The 19998-nt window shown below is 34.1% G+C and overlaps 1 protein-coding gene across 1 annotated transcript in view; it reads right to left on the minus strand.

Moving 5' to 3' along the window:
* Window positions 1-19998, minus strand: part of ASCC3 (activating signal cointegrator 1 complex subunit 3) — a 325470-nt gene that overhangs the window by 216497 nt on the left and 88975 nt on the right. Inside the window, exons 9-10 of the mRNA XM_081251559.1 lie at window positions 10432-10632; window positions 9856-9996 (exon numbers count right to left, since the gene is read on the minus strand). Of these exons, the coding sequence (XP_081107685.1) occupies window positions 9856-9996; window positions 10432-10632 (342 nt within the window). The remainder of the gene's footprint in view (window positions 1-9855; window positions 9997-10431; window positions 10633-19998) is intronic.

The following is a 19998-nucleotide window of genomic DNA, read 5'->3' on the forward strand; positions in this document are numbered from 1 at the left end:
CTATAGATAATAATAAAAAATGATAGCATCAAGAATAATTTTGTAGTGACAACGTTTGAAATGACAAATTGATGAAAAGGCTATTTCCAATTACTAATTCGAATGTGTTAAAATGTTGGTGCTCCACAGGGTTGTTCGCAACCTTCAACCAATCATGCACGCTTTCTGATTTCTCTAACAGGAAAGTTTGAAAACACTGTAAACAAACATACAAGCAAGAATTAAAGAAAACATAAAATACCCATACAATGCTGTGTACTACTATGAGGAGAGGGCTCTGCAGGACCCTGGGAATCTAGAAGCAGGGAATTCTCAACTGTACAATTGAGAATTGAATCAAAATTGGTTCAGAACCGGAAAAGGGTGATGTTTGTAAACATTCCCTTAAACTGAGGCCCAGAGACTGTAAGTCTGAATTCTACAAAAGGGGAGTGGCTGAGTGACACTTGGCTTCTTTCTCAACTGTCCCAGGACCCTTTTGTATACTGGAACACTGCATGCCCCATAACAAAAGAAACTGCATGTGCATGAATGTACACTGTCTCAGCTTCTGCTCTCTATATTACCACAACGCTGCCTTAAGCACTATACTGTCATTGTCCAGTAGAATTTTCTGTGATGGTAGTAATGTTCTATAACTGCATTATCTAATTTGGGAACCACTGGTGACTACTGAGCGGCTGAAATGAGCTTAGTACAAATGAGGAAAAAAACTTTTAATTTTATTAAATTTTAATTTAAATAGTCACATGTAGCTACTTGCTACTGTACTGAACAGCACTGCTCTATGTTCCCAATTTAATTAATGAGGAATACATGGCAGGTTTGTGTTAGTTGGTCCTTTTGCAACAATCAGTAATCGTAATTAGTTAACATTAAAATTGTCGTACACATATACCTATTGACATGGATGGTTAGCTATTCATGCATGGTACCTTGTTAAATAATAAAAAAGGCAGAATACAGAGCAGCTTGTTTGTACGGTTTTATTAAAAGATAGCTATTGCTTATTAAGAATTTATTATTGCCAAGCACCATTCTAAACACTTCACATGTATAAAATGAATTAACTTCCACATACCACTATGCCATACTACCATTCATTAAATACATGTATATATTTTGGCACAAAAATGAGACGTAGAAAGTATACACTTACAGTTGGACATGTTTTTGTTTGCCTATTTTTAAATTTTTCTGCAATGAAAGAATGTGCTTTGAAAAGAGAAGAGAAACAATTAAAACTTAGAAGTATTAAAAATAATTAAATACTTAAAAAAGATCTATAATCCTAGGGTGTTGTAGATATCTTTCCCTACTTTTCAAAATATTTCTAATCTCTTTTAGTCACTTCGGCTTCCATTGTCATTAAAGCAATGTTTTCAGGAGGTTCAAGTTTTGCAAAATAATTAAAAATAAACAGCTACAACCCCCCAATTCACACTTTTATAACATGTTCTCTATGGTTACTAGATAAAATTGCATAATAATAAATGGAAAAAAGTTAACAAAAATCAACCACAATATATAGAATTTATATGGAAAAGAGAAGACCTGGAATAATCAAAACGACTCTGAAAAAGAACAAACTTGGAGGACTTATACTACCTGATTTCAAGACATATTATATAGTTATAGTAATCAAGACAGTGTGGTACAGGCGTGAAGATAAACATACAAATCAATGAAACAGAATAGAATTCAGAAATAGTCACATATATGGTCAATTCGTTTTCAGTATTGGTGCCAAGGTAATTCAATGGAAAAAAGATTACCTTTTCAACAAATGATGTCAGAACAACAGATATTCATATTCAAAAAAAAATGAACCTCAATCCCTACCTCTTACACAAAAATCAACTCAAAATAGATCACAGCCTAAAACTAAGAACTAAAGCTATAAAATTTCTAGAAGAAAACATAAGGAAAAGATCTTACTTCTCTTGGGCTTGGTAAATATTTTAAAAACAGGACACAAAAAGTATGCACTATGAAAGAGAAAGTCAATAATTAGGACTCTATTAAAATTTAAAGTGTTTACTTTTCAAAAGACACTATTACAAACATGAAAAGGCAAGTCTACTAAGGTAAGAGAATATTTGCAAAGCATATATCCAACACGGGACTTGTATTTAGAGTCATACAAAAGTCTTATGACTCAATAGTAAGACAAACCACCCACTTAAAATACTTTAAACAAGGCAAACAACTTGAAAAGATACATCACCAAAGAAGATATACAGATGCCAAAAAGACACATGAAAAGATGCTCAACCATCATTAGTCATTAGGGAAATGCAAATTAAAATCACAGTGAGATGTTACTACACATCCACTCGAATAGCTAAAATTAAAGAGCTGAAGTATTAAAGAGGATGTGAAAGAACTGGAATTTTCATACACGGCTGGTGGGAATGTAAAGCATTTCAGCCACTTTGGAAACAGTTTGGTAGTTTCTTAAAAAGTTTAATATGCATCTACCATATCCCCAGCAACTCTACTCCTAGGTACTTACCCAGAAATGAAAGGCCTATGTCCACAAAAATGATTGCAAAAGAATGTTCATAGCAGTGTTATTTGTAATAGCCAAAAACTGGAACCAAGGCACATATCCATCAAAATTGAATGGATAAGCAATTCATGATATACCCATGCGACGCAAAATTACTTAGCAGTACAAAGGAATAAACCATTAATACATACAACAACATGGATAAATATCGAAATAATTATAGAGTGAAAAAAGCCAGATTTTAAAAAAGCATACAATGTATTATTCTACTTAATAATTTTTTTTATTGTAAACAAAATTTTATTTTAATGACAGAAAGCATTTCAGTGGTTGCCTGGGGATGAGAGCGGCAGATGGTGAGAGATGGACTACAAAGGGATGTGAGGAAACTTTTAGGGCTGATGAATATGTTCATTATTTTGATTGTGGTGATGGTTTCACTGGTATGCGCATATGTCAAAACTCATTAAATTGTGTTCTTTAAATATGTATGATTTTTGCACATTAGTTATACCTCAATAAACCTGAAATAAAATGTTTAGAGATCAACTAGCATGCCTGCATTAAGTATAACATGTAGTAGTATCTAGTGCTTTCCTTAGAATATAATTATTATTTTCCTTTCTAGTAAGAAAAGTCTCAAATGTAGGAATGAATCAATAGCTTTAATTCTCTTACAAAAAAGAAGATCAAATTTAACATAAAAGCCTTCTTTTAACAAGCCTTCTCAAAAGGCTCTCTCCTTAATCAATTCCACAGATTATTGTTCTGCCAAAGGGATAAGTCAAAAGGATATTCTACTTAGTACCAAATAAGTGCCACTCACACTTAACTATACTGTCGCTTCTAAAACTGAGGGGAAAGCCATCAATTTTTTCTTTTCTCCTAGACTGAAACAGCCAGGTATAGTTCAAAGTGTCAGTGTAGCATAAATCAAGTATATACCCTGGGGTTACCTCTCATGAAGTACAGTGGGATAGGAGAAGAATAAAGAACCCAATGAAGATGCAGAAAGAAACTAACATTTGTTGAAGGACAACTATGTGCAAAGTTCTAACTCCAAAAGACCTTTTATATGTTATATCAAATAACAACAGTAAGACACTTAAAATATTTTAGTCTTCTATAACTTGAGGGAACAAAGCACTATACAATGAAAATGTTTTTAAGGCAAACAGGCAAGACCACAGATATTATTCTTTTAGACTATTAGCTTTTGAGGCTTGGCCCTGCCTTAAACACGACTGACTCCCCAACACATGTACTATGCCTTACACGCTATAGATAAGGTGCCTAATATTTCTTTAAGATAAAAGAAATATTTACAACATATAAATTAGACGGCAATGAGAATTACGGTACCATATTAAAGTACCAAAGAAAATAATTTTTTATTTTTTAAATATAACAGATCCAAAATTAGCTTGCATTCAGAGGCGCTCTGAATAACGGAGAAAAAAAGTATTATAACTGGGGCTTCCCTGGTGGTGCAGTGATTAAGAATCCACCTGCCCATGCAGGGGACACAGGTTCGAGCCCTGGTTTGGGAGGATTCCACATGCCGCGGAGCAACTAAGCCTGTGCGCCACAACTACTGAAGCCCACGCGCCTAAAGCCCGTGCTCCGCAACAAGAGAAGCCTCCGCAATGAGAAGCCCGCGCACCGCAATGAAAGACTAGCCCCCGCTCGCCGCAACTAGAGAAAGCCCGCGCACAGCAACGAAGACCCAATGCAGCCATAAATAAATAAATAAATAAATTTGTTTTAAAAAAATTATAAGTGGAACACCAGGAACTAGATAACCCATGGCCCATCCTATGAGTAAGCCTAGGGGAGTGCATCATATATATAACTATCACCCATCAACAGAAAAGACAAAGAACCTTTTCTAGTTTTTAGAACATTTTTGTAAAATGATTTTGTATGTGTAGGATATGAAGCAGCAGTTTACAAATTACATATTAACTAATAATACATCAGAAGTACCTCTGTAGTAAAATATGAAAAAGCAAAAAAAAAAAAAAAGACAGGGGAAATTTAAGGTTATATTTAATTGTGTTAATTATTAGGAAACTTACAATGGGAATCATTAAAAAGCTATTAAAAATGATAAAAATGGAAAAAGTAGGGAAAGTAGGAAATTAAAAATTCAAAAATATAAGTTGAGTGTGTCTGTACTCCCACATGCCCTGCAATATTCCTGCTTTGCTCTCTCTACAGCCCAACCTCAAAGGCAGTGATAGCAGCACAGTCCATTAATCTGTGAGCATGTGAGAATAGGTAGAAAGATAGTGTGAAGAGGTTAATAACTATATAGTTTCAGGTCTGCAGAAATTACCATCATGGATATAGTAGGGGTACATTGGAGGAGAATAAAGAGCAAGCACAAAATACCAGGTTCCACTTATAAACTATTACAGAGGCCAAGCACATGGTCCCTGCCCAGATCTAGGGAAGTACGGAGACGAGCAAATGAAAGACAAAGAGATGCTCATCAACCTTCTGAATATATAATATATAAATCGAGATAGATTTTAATGAGTTTTGCTTCCTGTATGTGCGAAATGGAGACACTACTCAATAAGGCTTTTGTAATGACTTACTGAGGATGTATATATGCACTTAGCATAGTGACTGGCCCATAATTTGAATTCAAATGTTACCTGCCTTTTCTTTCCATAAATACTCTTTCACTAGCATCAGTTCATTAACACAACTGAGTATGGTATAAGAGCAATCAAAATTTTGTTTGAGATTGCCCAGATTTCTAAGACCACACCAGATCCAAAAGCATGTTCTTTGTGGTCAAGGTATTATTTCATGAATATAAATGAATGGTGCTGTTGTACTCAGGCAAGAGGAAAATAAAGTTCTTACAGAGTTCAAACTGAGTTTAGTAGAATGGGTAAGATTTAGAGAAATGTCAATGAATAAAGGAAGACATCATGAAAAAGAAAACGCAAGACGAAACTTACTAATTAGCAAAGTTCATTTGAAAAAATGTTGAATAATGTTATTTTAGAAAAAGCAGAAATGGTCTGGCTGAAGTTCATGTTGGAAAGCAGCTGGGAACATTAGGCTGAAAATCAGGCTGGATGTAGATTATGAAGAGAATCCAATGTCATACATAAGGAGCTTTCCCCTATAATAGCAGTTCTCAAAACGTTTTGCCTTTGGGACTCCTTTGCACTCTTGAAAATTACTGAGGCCCCAAACAGCTTTTCTTTTTCTGGGTTATATCTATCAATACTTCTTACATGAGAAATTGAAACTAAGAAATTTTTACAACACAATATTACAAAGTACTCATTCCATTAGTTGTCAGTGATGATGACATCACACATTATGTAGCCTCTGGAAAACTCAACTCTATTCTTGTGAGAAAATGAGAGTAAAAGAAAATAACATCACAATATTATTACAAAAACTAGTTTTAACTTCGCTGATCCCCTGAAGAGTCTTAGCAAACTCTGGTGTCCCCATATCAATTTTGAGAGTTGCCTCTCTATAGCAATGCAAAAGACCAAATCAATGCAGGGGTTTTTTGTTTTTGTTTTTCTTTAATTTTTTAACATCTTTATTAGAGTACAATGGCTTTACAATGGTGTGTCAGTTTCTGCTTTATAACAAAGTGAATCAGTTATACATATACATATGTCCCCATATCTCTTCTCTCTTGCATCTCCCTCCCTCCCACCCTCCCTATCCCACCCCTCTAGGTGGTCACAAAGCACTGAGCTGATCTCCCTGTGTTATGCGGTTGCTTCCCACTAGCTATCTATTTTACAATTTGGTAGTGTATATATGTCCACGCCACTCTCTCACTTTGTCCCAGCTTACCCTTCCCCCTCCCCGTATCCTCAAGTCCATTCTCTAGTAGGTCAATGCAGGGGGTTTTTGGTCTGTTTTGTTTTTTCGTTTTCTTAACTGGTCTGTTAACGGTATGCAGAAAGACTAATGCAGAAAGATACAGAAGAACCCTGGATACAGCATAGCAGTGAGATAAGATTACCAAAGCCAAACTTAACATTTACAGAAAATTTCATAAGTCTGTACTTGCAAGTAATAAAAGAGGAACAAACTGACTTAATTTCTTCCCTTAATTTCATTGTACCCACCAGGATACAAAACTCATTTCTTTAGGTAGGCTATATCATAGGTATGGTCTCAGATGCTCTAGAATGGTTCCGGTTTCAGGAAATTTTATTTTTAATAAAGACAGTTGGTTATGTGCCAAATTTTTATCTAATTTGCGTGACTTCATAAGACATTATGAAAGTAAAAATCACACACTAAAAAAATATCTATCAGTCTATGTGTCTTGATGTGTAGTTTTAAGATAATGATCTCTGTCTGCAATTACATGTTCAGCTAGCCCTGAAAGCTATCATACATAACACTATTTCTATAAATGTGTCCATAAATATAGAAACTGTACGTAACATTGTACTGTTACACAAATCTTAAAACTCCTTTCTCTTTATTGTATAAACTTAATATTTTAAACATGATTCAGTTCATTGTGCTAAGTCTACAAATTATATAAAAAGAATAAAAATTTATTAGCTAAAGTGACTATATATAAATATAATTGTTATTGTTTTTAGGTGATAATTCTCTAGATTTTTTTAACAAAATCAAATTTAAAATGTTTCAAGGAAAAGGCTGGATGAATAGAATCTAGAGTTACTAAAACTTTTTATTTTCAACCCAAAATTACTAGATATGCAACAGGGTGATGTGACTCATTCACAGAAAAAAAAGGCAGTCAGTAAAACCTGACTCGTAATGGGCCACATGCTGTGTTCAGCAATGACTTTAAACAGGCTACTATAAATATGGTAAAAGAAATTTTTTTAATTGAAGGAAACTGTCATTAATAACCAGAACTACATCCTTGATTATTGCTTTTATCTACTGACCTTTACTGAAATACATACTGGTCTTCACTAATAAATCTTTAAACTCTAGTAGTATTAATTAAAAATCAGGTATAATATTTAAAATATTTAACAACTAGTATGAATGGACAACTGTCCACCAGAAAGGCAGGGTGGTAAGGATGCCAGGCTGACAGGCAAACGTATTCTTTCATTCCCACCCCAGACCAGCACTGAGGCCTGGGGAAGTCAGCATTGGTACAGGAAAGGACAAAATAGGGTGATTAACTGCAAGAAAACAAACTAATAGGAACAGCAGCCCTAGGGCTAAAACTACATCCTAGAGGCCTCCTGCTGGTCCAGGTACTAACCCTTTAATTGCTGGATTATGAGTTGGTAGGAGCTGCACTTGGAGGGCTCTTAGCAGTATCCATTTCCCAATAAGCTAAAAAATATTTCAATATTTTAACAACTGGTACTGTCATATACCCTGAGAACAGTTGAATATCAGTCCTTCATAAACTAAAAGAATAGTAACAAATACTGTCACCACTGATATGACAAAATTCTATTTTACAATTTAGAGATGAGTTTAAAATTTTTTTAATTTTAGCATTCCAAAAACTAAAGCTATTAATACAAAAACAAATACTTCAGTGAACTAAAGGCTTCACTATCTCTACATTTTGGGAAATTTTCCAAACTTCTAAAAGTACTCTTAACTAGAGCCTTCATTATTAATCACTAAGTCCTAAAATGGTGGCATTTTGTAATTTCTTTAAAAAATTAAGTTAACACACCTTTACTTTCCCAACTTTTGATCTCTAAATAAGGTAATTTTGTTATTTTCAGTAACTTTAAAAATTATTTCATTTATTTGCTATACATATTATATTGAACTGACTTGAAAACTAAACATCTATAGATAGGCATTTTTTCCCTCACATGACAAACCCTCATTTTACTTATTTTCTTTCAAATACTACCAAGCTCCTTCAGTATCTTGGTAGTTTAAACCACCACCATCACCACCTAAAACAATAAACTGTGGATATAAAAGATGGGCAAAAGTGAAATATTTTAGTAGAAATTTATCACAAACTTTGAAATTTGAAGACTTGGAATCCAATCCTATCTACATGATTTACTGGAAATGGGAGCCCAGGCAAGACCTGTTACCTCAATAAGCCTTACTCTCCTCAACAGAACTGCATTGTTATGTCTGTAGGACAACTAGCATAGTGACAAGAGCATCAAGCTAGCTGGTGTCCCATAAATTTTACTTTCCTTTCCCTAGCCTTTACCAAAAAATTAGGTAATTGGGTGATAGGTTATGAAACAACTATATAGAAGAAAAATAATTATGCTGAATAAAACAATGATACCTAGAGTAAAATTAAAATTATGCTTATTTTTTAGATTATAACATTAACACAGTCTTACAGTAGAAAAAGTGGGGAAAAAATCTTCCATAATCCTACCACCAGACATAACTACTATAATTATTCCTCCTGATAGCGTTTTGGTTATTGCATAGAATATATAATTGTATTAACATAAAGAGTTGTTCCTGTATTTTTTTCTAAACGTCAATTTCTAAGGCCATTAAAAATTCCCAGAAAACATCATTTTAAGGAATATTTTATCAAGTGAAATATCATATTGTTTAACTAGGAAATGAAGATACCCTCAAATCACATTTTAAATCAATGTCTATTCACTGTTTCAAAAGCTACATCATCTATTTTCCATTAAACTCCCCTGAATTGTCCCATTAATATTTGGTAATACATTATTTTATTTTTTACAAGCACTATGAACATCACCTACTTACATGTTGCATCCATTAATGATAATCTAGCTGTAGTTCTAATGTAGTTTTTGCCTACTCAGTCATAATATAAGATCCTTGAAGGCAGGATGGTATCTTAAATGCCCTGCTTGTCATACATTTCACCTAATATAGTGCTATATACAGTGCAAGATTTAGTAGCTTCCTATTTGCTAAAATACAGAACGACTAAAAACTTTTTTATATACATTAAACCATCCTTATGGAATACTTTAGAATGCTAGTGGGATCCTTTAAAGATCTATAACATATAAAGTATAAAGATACATTTTCCTGTTCTTAAAACTGAATTCTGGTCTTATGAAAATCCTCATTGCCTATTGTTTTAAAAGATCAACACTTACTGTCAATGACTTAAAATCTACACCAGGAATCTAACAATATTCAAGATAAGGCAAGAATCATGGAAGTTAGAAGGGCTATAATAGAACAAAGCACCAGCAAAAACCTCTTCTGTAGAGGATAGGCTGTGGTTACAAATAGAGAAGTTCACCATGTTACATTCGTATTATGTTTTATAGTTACTTAAGGTATAGTTGTTTAACAATTGCTTGGAAAAAAAAAAGAATGGTATTAAGCAACAACAACAAAAATCTAAGTATACAACATACCTGAGTTCGTAAAATTTCATTTTTTGACAACTGCATATCACCAGTCAATTCTTTCACAATGATGCCCAGTGGCTCTAGACGTCTGCTGAAGTAATTTGTCATTTCAGCTGCCAACGCTTTCATTGGAGCAACATATACAATCTGCGCCAAAGAAACACTAGCTTGATGAATGAGCAAAAACTACAATGTCAATACAAGTCACTATTTATTGTGAAATATGATTCTAGCCAGTTAGGGTGAAAAATCTTAATAGTGATATATGAAAAGTACTTATCTTTGTTGCGTAAGTGTGCAGCTGTTTACAGGACAATGGAATTTGTTTACATAGCCTTATCACTTTGAAAACGGGTGCTTCAAAGCTAAGTGCATTTTCATAGCTTTCACAGGGGTAGTGGGATTTTCATAACACAAATAGGGATTGCCTAAAAGTAATGAAGTAAATCATGCAGCGTTCTTTACATGACTTCATGTATAATATCCTTAAAAACTTCCAGATCTCATGTAACATGTACAACTGCAAAATGATTTTAAATTTTACAATTTAAAAAGCTGTTGTCGGATTTGTTAATTTCCTACCTTAAATTCATTCTTTCTGATAACACCTTGTTGAAAATGCTGGCGAATTTCATGCAAAACTGTAAGCATTGCAATGTTGGTCTTTCCAGCTCCAGTAGGGGCACAAATCAGCATGTTCTCATTGGTGTTGTAGGCAGTCTCAAACACAATTGACTGGATTCTATTGAGTCTTCTCATTCCTTTAAAAGCCAGCTGTCCAATCTAAAAATGACATGACCCACTATAAATGATAATAATGTGAAGGTCTCATACAAAACATTAAATGCAAATTTTTTGTGATAAACAAACAAATGACTAATTTGTTTAGTCTCTCAATGTGTCCTGTATTTAAACTAAGTATGCACAGTTAACAACTCACAACTATTGTACAATTCTAATGCACTTGGGAATTGTAACCCACTAAATTTGAAAAATATGATAATGAGACTATACCTGTATCTTTGTACACAATCCTAAGTACAAAACCATGATAATAATGTAATGAAACAAAATTAAACAGGTATTTTTGATTTCATATAATGATAGCCTAGTTTTTTTAGATTGAGGATGACAAATGAAAGTGCAAACAAGAAAATTCCTGGGGATATAAATCAATAAGAAATTCTGTTTCAATATGTTACGGATTTTTAAAGATACTTTTTTGAAAAGGCAGCCTCAATAGTAGGAATAACAGCTGTAGATTATGTTTGTTCAGAACTTACACTGTGACACATGCAATTGTAAGCACTTTCATATATTTATTTATTTAATCCTCAAAACAATTCTATAGTATAGGTACCATTATTACGTCCTTTTAACAGAGAAGAAATTAAAGACACAGAGTGGTTAATTAATTTTTCCTAAAATCTTCTATACAAAAAGTCTTTAGAGATGAAAACTACAATGTCTGAGAGTAAACAAAACACTGGAAGGAATTAATGGCAGGAAACTGGAATAGCTAAATTAATGCCAGAAAAAAATTGATTTAAAAGCCAAGAATAGGGCTTCCCTGGTGGCGCAGTGGTTGAGAGTCCGCCTGCCGATGCAGGGGACACGGGTTCGTGCCCCGGTACGGGAAGATCCCACATGCCTCGGAGCCACTAGGCCCGTGAGCCATGGCTGCTGAGCCTGCGAGTCCGGAGCCTGTGCTCCGCAACGGGAGAGGCCACAACAGTGAGAGGCCCGCGTACCGCAAAAAAAAAAAAAAAAAGCCAAGAATATTACCAGGAATAGAGACCCAGTCATTTCATGAAGAAGATGATTAATCATTAGGGCATAACAATCCTAAATGTTTATAAACCCAATAACAGATCTTCAAAACACATGAAGCAAAAACTGATAGACATGCAAAGGGAAATAGGTAAATCTGCAATTTCAGTCAGAGATTTCAACATCCTTCTCCAAGAACTGATAAGTCAAGTAGGCATGAAAATCAGCAAGGCTACAATAGATTTGAACAGCACTATCAACCAATTTGACCTGACTGACATTTATTTATCTAACAATAATTCTCCTCAATTGTTCATGGAACATTTCACAAGATATATATACACCATATTCTGGGCCATAAAACAAGTCTCAATAAATTGAAAAGGAAGCAATACATACAAAATATATTCCCTGATCACAATGGAGTTAAATTAGAAGTGCTTACTAGAAATATCCTTAGAAAACATACAAATATTTGGAACTAAATATCGTTCTTCTTAAATAACCCATGGATGAAAGAAGGACTCAAAAGGGAAATTAACTATTCTTAACTGAAGAAAATGAAAACTCAACATATGAGAATTTGTAGATGTTGCTAAAGCACTATTCAAGGAAAAATATATAGCACTAGCCACCTATATGAAAGAAGAGGAAAGGTTTCAAATGAATGACTTCATCTTTCAAAATAAGATATTAGAAAAAGGAAAAATTAAAACCGAAGTAAAACAGAATAAAAGAAATAATAAAGATCAAAGTAGGTATCAATGAAATGAAAACAGAAAAGCTTATTCTTTGAGATCACTAAAATTGATTAATCTCTAGCCAGACTGGTCAGGAAAAAAAGAGAGAAGACAGGGAATTCCCTAGCACTCCAGTGGTTAGGACTCTACACTCTCACTGCTGAGGTCCTGGGTTCAATCCCTGGTTGGGGAACTAAGATCCCACAAGCTACATGGCGTGGTCAAAAAAAAGAGAAGACACAAATTACTAATGCCAAGAATGAGAAGGATGGCATCACTACAGATGCTGCAGATATTAAAATAATATAAGGGAATATTATAAACGACTTTATGCCAATAAATTTGACCATTTAGATCAAATGGAGAACTTTCTTAAAAGATACAAATTAACAAAGTTCATTCATGAAGAAATATACAACTTAAATAACTCTATATCTGTTACAGAAATTAAGGCTGAAGTTAAAATCCTTCCCACAAAGAAAACTCTAGGCCCAAACAGTTTCACTGGTAAATTCTACTTAACATTTAATGAGGAAATAATACCAATTTTTCATGGAGTTTTAGACTGTTCAGAAAAACTGCAGAGGAGAGAATACTTTCCAAATCATTCTATGAGGCAAGCTTTCCCCTAATACCAAAACCAGACAAAATATAATTGCAGACCAATATCCTTTATGAACATAGAAAAAAATTATAAACAGAACTTTAGTATATCGAATTCTATAACATAATACTATATCATTACCAAGTGGGGATTATCACAGGAATGCAGGGTTAGTTTAACATTCAAACTCAATGTAATTCACCATAATAATACACTATAATGGAAAAGCCATATGATCATCTCAATAGATGTAGAAAAATAATTTGACAAAATCCTACATCCATTCCCAACCAAAAAGAAAAACAATGTCTCAGCAAACTAGAAATAGAAGGGAATTCCTCAAACTGTCAAAGGATATCTACAAAAACCCTACAGCTCATACTATACTTAATGGTGAAAGACTAAATGGTTTCCTCTAAAATCAAGAACAAGATATTACACTCACCACTTAACTCCATACTATATGTTATACTCACCACTTATCATAGTACTACAGGTTCCAGTCAGTGCAATCCAGGAAAAAACATTATTTTTAATATAAAAATAAAGGCATTCATATAGAAAAGGAAGAAGAAAAACTGTCTTTATTTAGAGATGACATGATTTCCTAGGCAAAAATCTGGTGGAATCTACAAAAAATCTCCTAACACTAATAAGTGAATTTAAGAAGGTTCGAGGATACATGACCAGCATTTTTTAAAAATTGTATTTCTGTATACTATCAATGAAAAATCTGAAAGTAAAAAAATTTTTTAAATCAATTACAATAGCATCGAAATTATAAAAATTTTAAGAGATAGGAAACACTTATGTACTAAAAACTATGTAAGTTTGCTAACAGAATGAAAAAAAATCTATGAAAGATGTCAGTTCTTCCCAAATTGATATACAGATTCAATGCAAATCCAATTCAATATCTCAGTAGGCTTTTCTATAGAAATTAACAAGCTGGTTCTAAAATCCACATGGAAACACAGAGGATCTAGAAGAGACAAAACAACTGTGAAACAAAAGAACAATGTAAGAGAGCTAAAACTACCTGATTTCAAGGATTATTAAAAAACTAGAGAAATCAAAACAGCATTAAAGATAAAGATAAAGATAAATAAATCGAGGAACAGAATAAGGAATCCACAAAGAAACCCTCACATATACGGACGGCTGATTTTTTTTTTGGTTTAGAAAATGTAGATTTTTTTTTTTTACATCTTTATTGGAGTATAATTGCTTTACAATGGTGTGTTAGTTTATGCTTTATAACAAAGTGAATCAGTTATACATATACATATGTTCCCATATCTCTTCCCTCTTGCATCTCCCTCCCTCCCACCCTCCCTATCCCACCCTCCCTATCCCACCCCTCTAGGTGGTCACAAAGCACCAAGCTGATCTCCCTGTGTTGAGGGTATGGGGAGGGGGAAGGGTAAGCTGTGACAAAGCCAGAGAGAGGCATGGACATATATACACTACCAAAAGTAAAATAGGTAGCTAGTGGGACGGCTGATTTTTGACAAAGGCTCAAAGGCAATGCAAATGACAAAGGATAGCATTTTCAATAAATGATGCTGGAATAAATGGATAGCCACACGCAAAAAATAAACTTGGATCCATACCTCCTACCATATACAAAAGTTAACTCAAAATGGATCATTGACCTAAAATGAAACTTAAAACTATAAAACGTGTTCAAGAAAATAAAAGATAAATTTTTTGTGGTCCTGAGTTAGGCCAAGATTTCTTAAACACAGCATAATCTATAAACAAACAAATTGATAAACTGGACTTAAGCAAAACGAAAAACTTATAGTCTTCAAGATAATGTTAAGAAAATGAAAGAAGAAGCCACATCACGGGAGAATATCTCTGTGAATCTTACAAGTGATAAAGGACTTGAATCCAGAATATATAAAGAATTCTCTAAACACAATGATAAGAAAACAAACAATCCAATTTTTTAAATGGTCAAAAGATTTGAACAGTCACTTCACCAAAGAAAGTATGTGGATGGCAATAAGCACACAAAAAAGATGCTCAACACCGTGAGTCATTAGGGAATTGAAAGTTAAAACCACAATGAGATAACACTATACACCATTAAAAGGCCTCAAAATTTTTTAAATGCCCATTGCAAGTGTTGGTGGGGATGTGGAGGAACTGGCACTTAATTTTTAAAAAGTTAAACATACACTTAACGTGATCCAGCCATACCACTTCTAGGTTTTACCCAAGAGGAAAAAAAAAAGTATATGTACATACAAAAACTTGTAAACAAGTGTTCATAGCAGCTTTACCTGTAATAGGCTAAGACTAGAAACAACTCATATGTCCATCAAAAGATGAATGGATAAATACAATGTAGCACATTCATACAATGGGATACTACTCAGTGATAAAAAGGAATGAATCACTGAAACATGTAAAATAAGGATGAATCTCAAAATGATTGTTGAATGAAAGAAGCCAGACAAAAAAAGGAATACATACTGCATGGTTACATTTATATAGAAATCTAGAAAATACAAACTAATCTATAGTGACAGAAAGCAGATTAGTTGATGCTTGGGGGTAGGGAGGTGGGTGGAGGGAGAGATAGGAGGGCTTGCAGGGGGCACGAAACACCTTTTGAAAGTGACCATTATGTTCACTATCTTGATTGTGGTGATGGTTTCACATGTTTACATAGGCTAACTTATCAAATTCTCACTTTAAATATATATGGTTTATTGTATGTCAAGTATACCTCAATAAAGCTGTCTTTTTAAAATAAAAAATAATTTTATAGACTTATCTGTTATATCCACTTATGCCTTCAATTGGATACACACACTTTGAAGATATCAGAGTAGTATCTCTAGGGCCTAGAAACTCTTGGGCAGACCGATTAAACACCTGAGAGTACCAGGGATACTTTCTCATCGATCTCTGCTGATGACTCAGCCTTGGACTGGCAGTGCAGCACATTTTTCAGAACACGAGGCTTAGGGTCAGAGGCCAAGGTTAAAAGATTGGCTTTGTATTTGCAATGTAACTTTGAACATAATTAACACCTCTGAGTTCTATTTCCTCATCTGTAAAATAAGGTTAGTTACACTATCACACAAGGAAATTATAAAAATAATAAAAATAGCCAACAATTACAGAGTTCTTTTTTTTTTTTAATTTATTTATTTTTATTTTTGACTGTGTCGGGTCTTTGTTTCTGTGCAAGGGCTTTCTCTAGTTGTGGCAAGCGGGGGCCACTCTTCATCGCGGTGCGCGGGCCTCTCACTGTCGTGGCCTCTCTTGTTGGGGAGCACAGGCTCCAGACGCGCAGGCTCAGTAGTTGTGGCTCACGGGCCCAGTTGCTCCGTGGCATGTGGGATGTGGGATCCTCCCAGACCAGGGCTCGAACCCGTGTCCCCTGCATTAGCAGGCAGATTCTCAACCACTGCACCACCAGGGAAGCCCCCAGAGTTCTTATTATGAGCCAATCACAGGGTAAATCCTTCATATGAATATCCTAATTATTTGTAATAACCATACCAGATTATTTTACAGATGGGGAAACAGAGACTTCAAAAGACTTAAGTTCACACAGCTATAAATGGTGGAGTTAGGATTCGAAGATAGTGTAACTTCAGAATCACAGTCTTTAATTGCTAATGTTTATAAACCATATAGTATAAACCATACAGTGTAGGTACTTGCAACTGTGGTGAAATAAATTAATAGCATCTATTATCATCACTGTCATACATCATCTTTGTTTTTTATATGAAGCTTCTAAAATACTATGGTAAGTGAATGCTACAATTTCCAGTCTTTATAGACTCATGACAAAAGTCCACTATTCCTAAACTACAAATTTGATCATGTCACATTCCAGCTTGAAGGTTTTCTGAGACTTCTCACTGTCCATTTTAACTATACAGCGTATGTAGCATACAAGATCTTTCAAGGCACAGAAGGTATAGCAAATAGAACCCTTCAAAATGTGAACCCTTGTTATTATCTTCCACTACTGCTACCTATACATACTATTCTCTGGACATTCTTTGTGCCTTGCACCACCTATAATACCTTTCCCAGCATTGAGAAACTCTTCATTATCATTCAAGTTCAAGTTCAAATGTAATCTCTGGTCACCTCCAATTCCATATGCAATTATTATATTTATGCATTTATACTCTGCCATATTTCAAAAGATTTAGGGAACTCCCATTTCTCTCAGCAGCTGGACATTCACACCACCCCCTTTATATATATATTGCCATTATGGCCCTTAGCCACAAACACTGAAATGATTTATTCATATGTATATCTGGCCCACTGGATTTAAACTAAGGATTCAGTTTTACTGCTCTCTGCATTACCATAGTACCTAACCAATTGCCAGGAACATAATAGGTCTCTAAATGAATTTTTACTGATTGATAAATCAGTTGAATAAATAAGGGGAAAAGTCTTAAAAATCTTAAGAAGATACACACTTCATTCACAATATCTTCCAAAGGAAGATTAAACTGGATCTAAGCAAAATAAGTAGCAGTTCCAGAAAAAAACCTATATTCAATCTTAAATAAGAAACATTTCTTTTGTTCTTAAAGGTTACAGTTCATTCGAGAAGCAAACTAAGGCATTAGAAGAATATACTCACAAATAAACCTATTACACATGGAGGTTTATAACATTCTATTCAACAATCATTTACTGATCACTTGTATAAATATTACTATACTAAGGACTTATGTCAGTATAAATATTTCTTCTCTTAACAAAAGTAAGAGAGTGTCTAAAATGATCCTTAGAATATTTAGCTTGTGGTTTAAAGGGGAAAAAAGGTGATAAAATTATATTAGGTCATTTCAGTTGTCTATAATAAAGATATGGACTATGTGTTGAGGTATCTGAGGGGAGAGAGAGTCACTAAGAAGAATGCTCTTTCAGGTAGAAGGAACTGAGTGTTAGAGAAACACCTGGAACTAGTTAAAAGTTAGTCGTTGTGTGACACAGATGGGAGGAAGGGGAAGCAGAGATAATGAAGATGGAAAAGTAGGTTATGACCAGACTATGAAGACGAGACTACCATAGAGACTCACCTACCTCTAAAGATTTTCCTGAAAGAATATAGGGTACTGGAGGAAATTAAGGCCTAGAGAAGTTAAACAACTCACCCGAGTCCACACTGCTAATAAACTGTGGAAGAGATGAGACCTGAACTGAGTTTGTCTTAGCTCCAAACACGAATTACCACCAAATATACCGTCTAAAATACTATCATACAATGATTCAGTTTGCCAATTAATGTCTCGACATTCATTTAAAAACCACTGCAAAAGATTCCTTAAATTACTATTGCATATATAGTCTTCACTAGCAACAGAACATGCTGACGAGAAACAAGTTACCAAAAAAAAGCAAACTCCTACAAAAATTTATAAATTACTTCCACAGCCCACATTCTGGCCCCTCTCCCCAAAGTTTATTTTCATTTTTCATTTTAAATTTAGAAAAAATGGATGAAATAATTTTCAAAATAAACTTGTTGGTAAAAAAAAATAAAAGGAATGTGTACAGGTAGCAACTGTAACAGTATTAAAAAATATCACTAGAGGATTCAGTATGTTTTAAGTTATGTTTGTGAGCTACTAGAACATGAGATAATTAAGTTAAAGTTCACTGAGCATTAGGAATTTCTTGTATTGAAATAATATTCAAATTATATTCACAAATATCTTAAGAAAACAAAAGATTAAAGAGGAAGAAAACGTGTGACTATATCAAAACTCTATTTTACTTAAATATAGAACTATGTAGTAATAATATTCACTGTTTTATTTATATTTCATACATACACTAATGTCTAATTAAATGGCACTAACAATCATTGCTTCCAAATATTTGATATTCTTCTAACTTAGAAGAAACACAGGTGTTCATTTTATAGATGAATGAATATACAAAATTGAACTGCAATTATTTTTCTTAGCGTCTTAGTATTTGCGCTTAAATAGAAAACTGAGTATCATGGCTAATTTATCATAAAGGCTTTATGTATAGCACAGTCATTCGAAATATGTACCATTTTCCCTTTTAATTAGTTTTAACTAAGCATTTTCAAAACATCATAATCAGTAGATGAAACTGTTACAAGTTTCATCCTAAATCCACTTGTCTATGTATATTTTGGATTCATAAGACTACTAATCTTACAGAAATGACATGACTCATATATGCAATCCCATAGAAAATATGTTTCTAATATACTTTATCAAACACTAGCTACACAGGCTGTTACCAAATGCACGCTTTATTTTTAAAAAATAATCTGGACGATACTATTTACCTGGAAGAACAAAAATGTACACTAGGGGCTTCCCAGGTGGCACAGTGGTTAAGAATCCGCCTGCCAATGCAGGGGACATGGGTTCGATCCCTGGTCCGGGAATATCCCACATGCTACGAAGCAACTAAGCCCGTGTGCCACAACTACTGAGGCTGTGCTCTAGAGCCTGCAAGTTACAACTACTGAGCCCGTGTGCCACAACTACTGAAGTCCGTGCGCCTAGAGCCCGTGCTTTGCAATAAGAGAAGGTACTGCAATGAGAAGCCCGTGCACCGCAACGAAGAGTAGCCCCCGCTCGCCGTAACTAGAGAAAGCCCATGTGCAGCAACAAAGACCCAACACAGCCAAAAATAAATAAATAAATTTATTTTAAAAATGTACACTACACATACTGCACTAACTGTTTATAGTAATCAAATGTAGGTACTTATACTGCCAGTCAGTTAAAATGCATTAACTGGGTATCTAAGATGAAACCAGGATCATGTCATCCCTTCCAAATTAGTATATGTATCATAAGCTTAAGTTTTAAATATTCTAACAGCAAACATCAATTTCGGCATGTATTTAGGAAAAATCATATAGATACCAAAGACATACATTATATAATTTTCACAGTTTAAGTTTCCTCTGGCTCTAGATAGCATGTGCCTTAGGTTCAAAATTTCAGAATCAGAGATGATCACAACTCAGTACAGGCAGTCCAAGCT

Source organism: Mesoplodon bidens (assembly GCF_964165515.1).
Source record: "Mesoplodon bidens genome assembly, chromosome: 12".
Taxonomy (NCBI): domain Eukaryota; kingdom Metazoa; phylum Chordata; class Mammalia; order Artiodactyla; family Ziphiidae; genus Mesoplodon; species Mesoplodon bidens.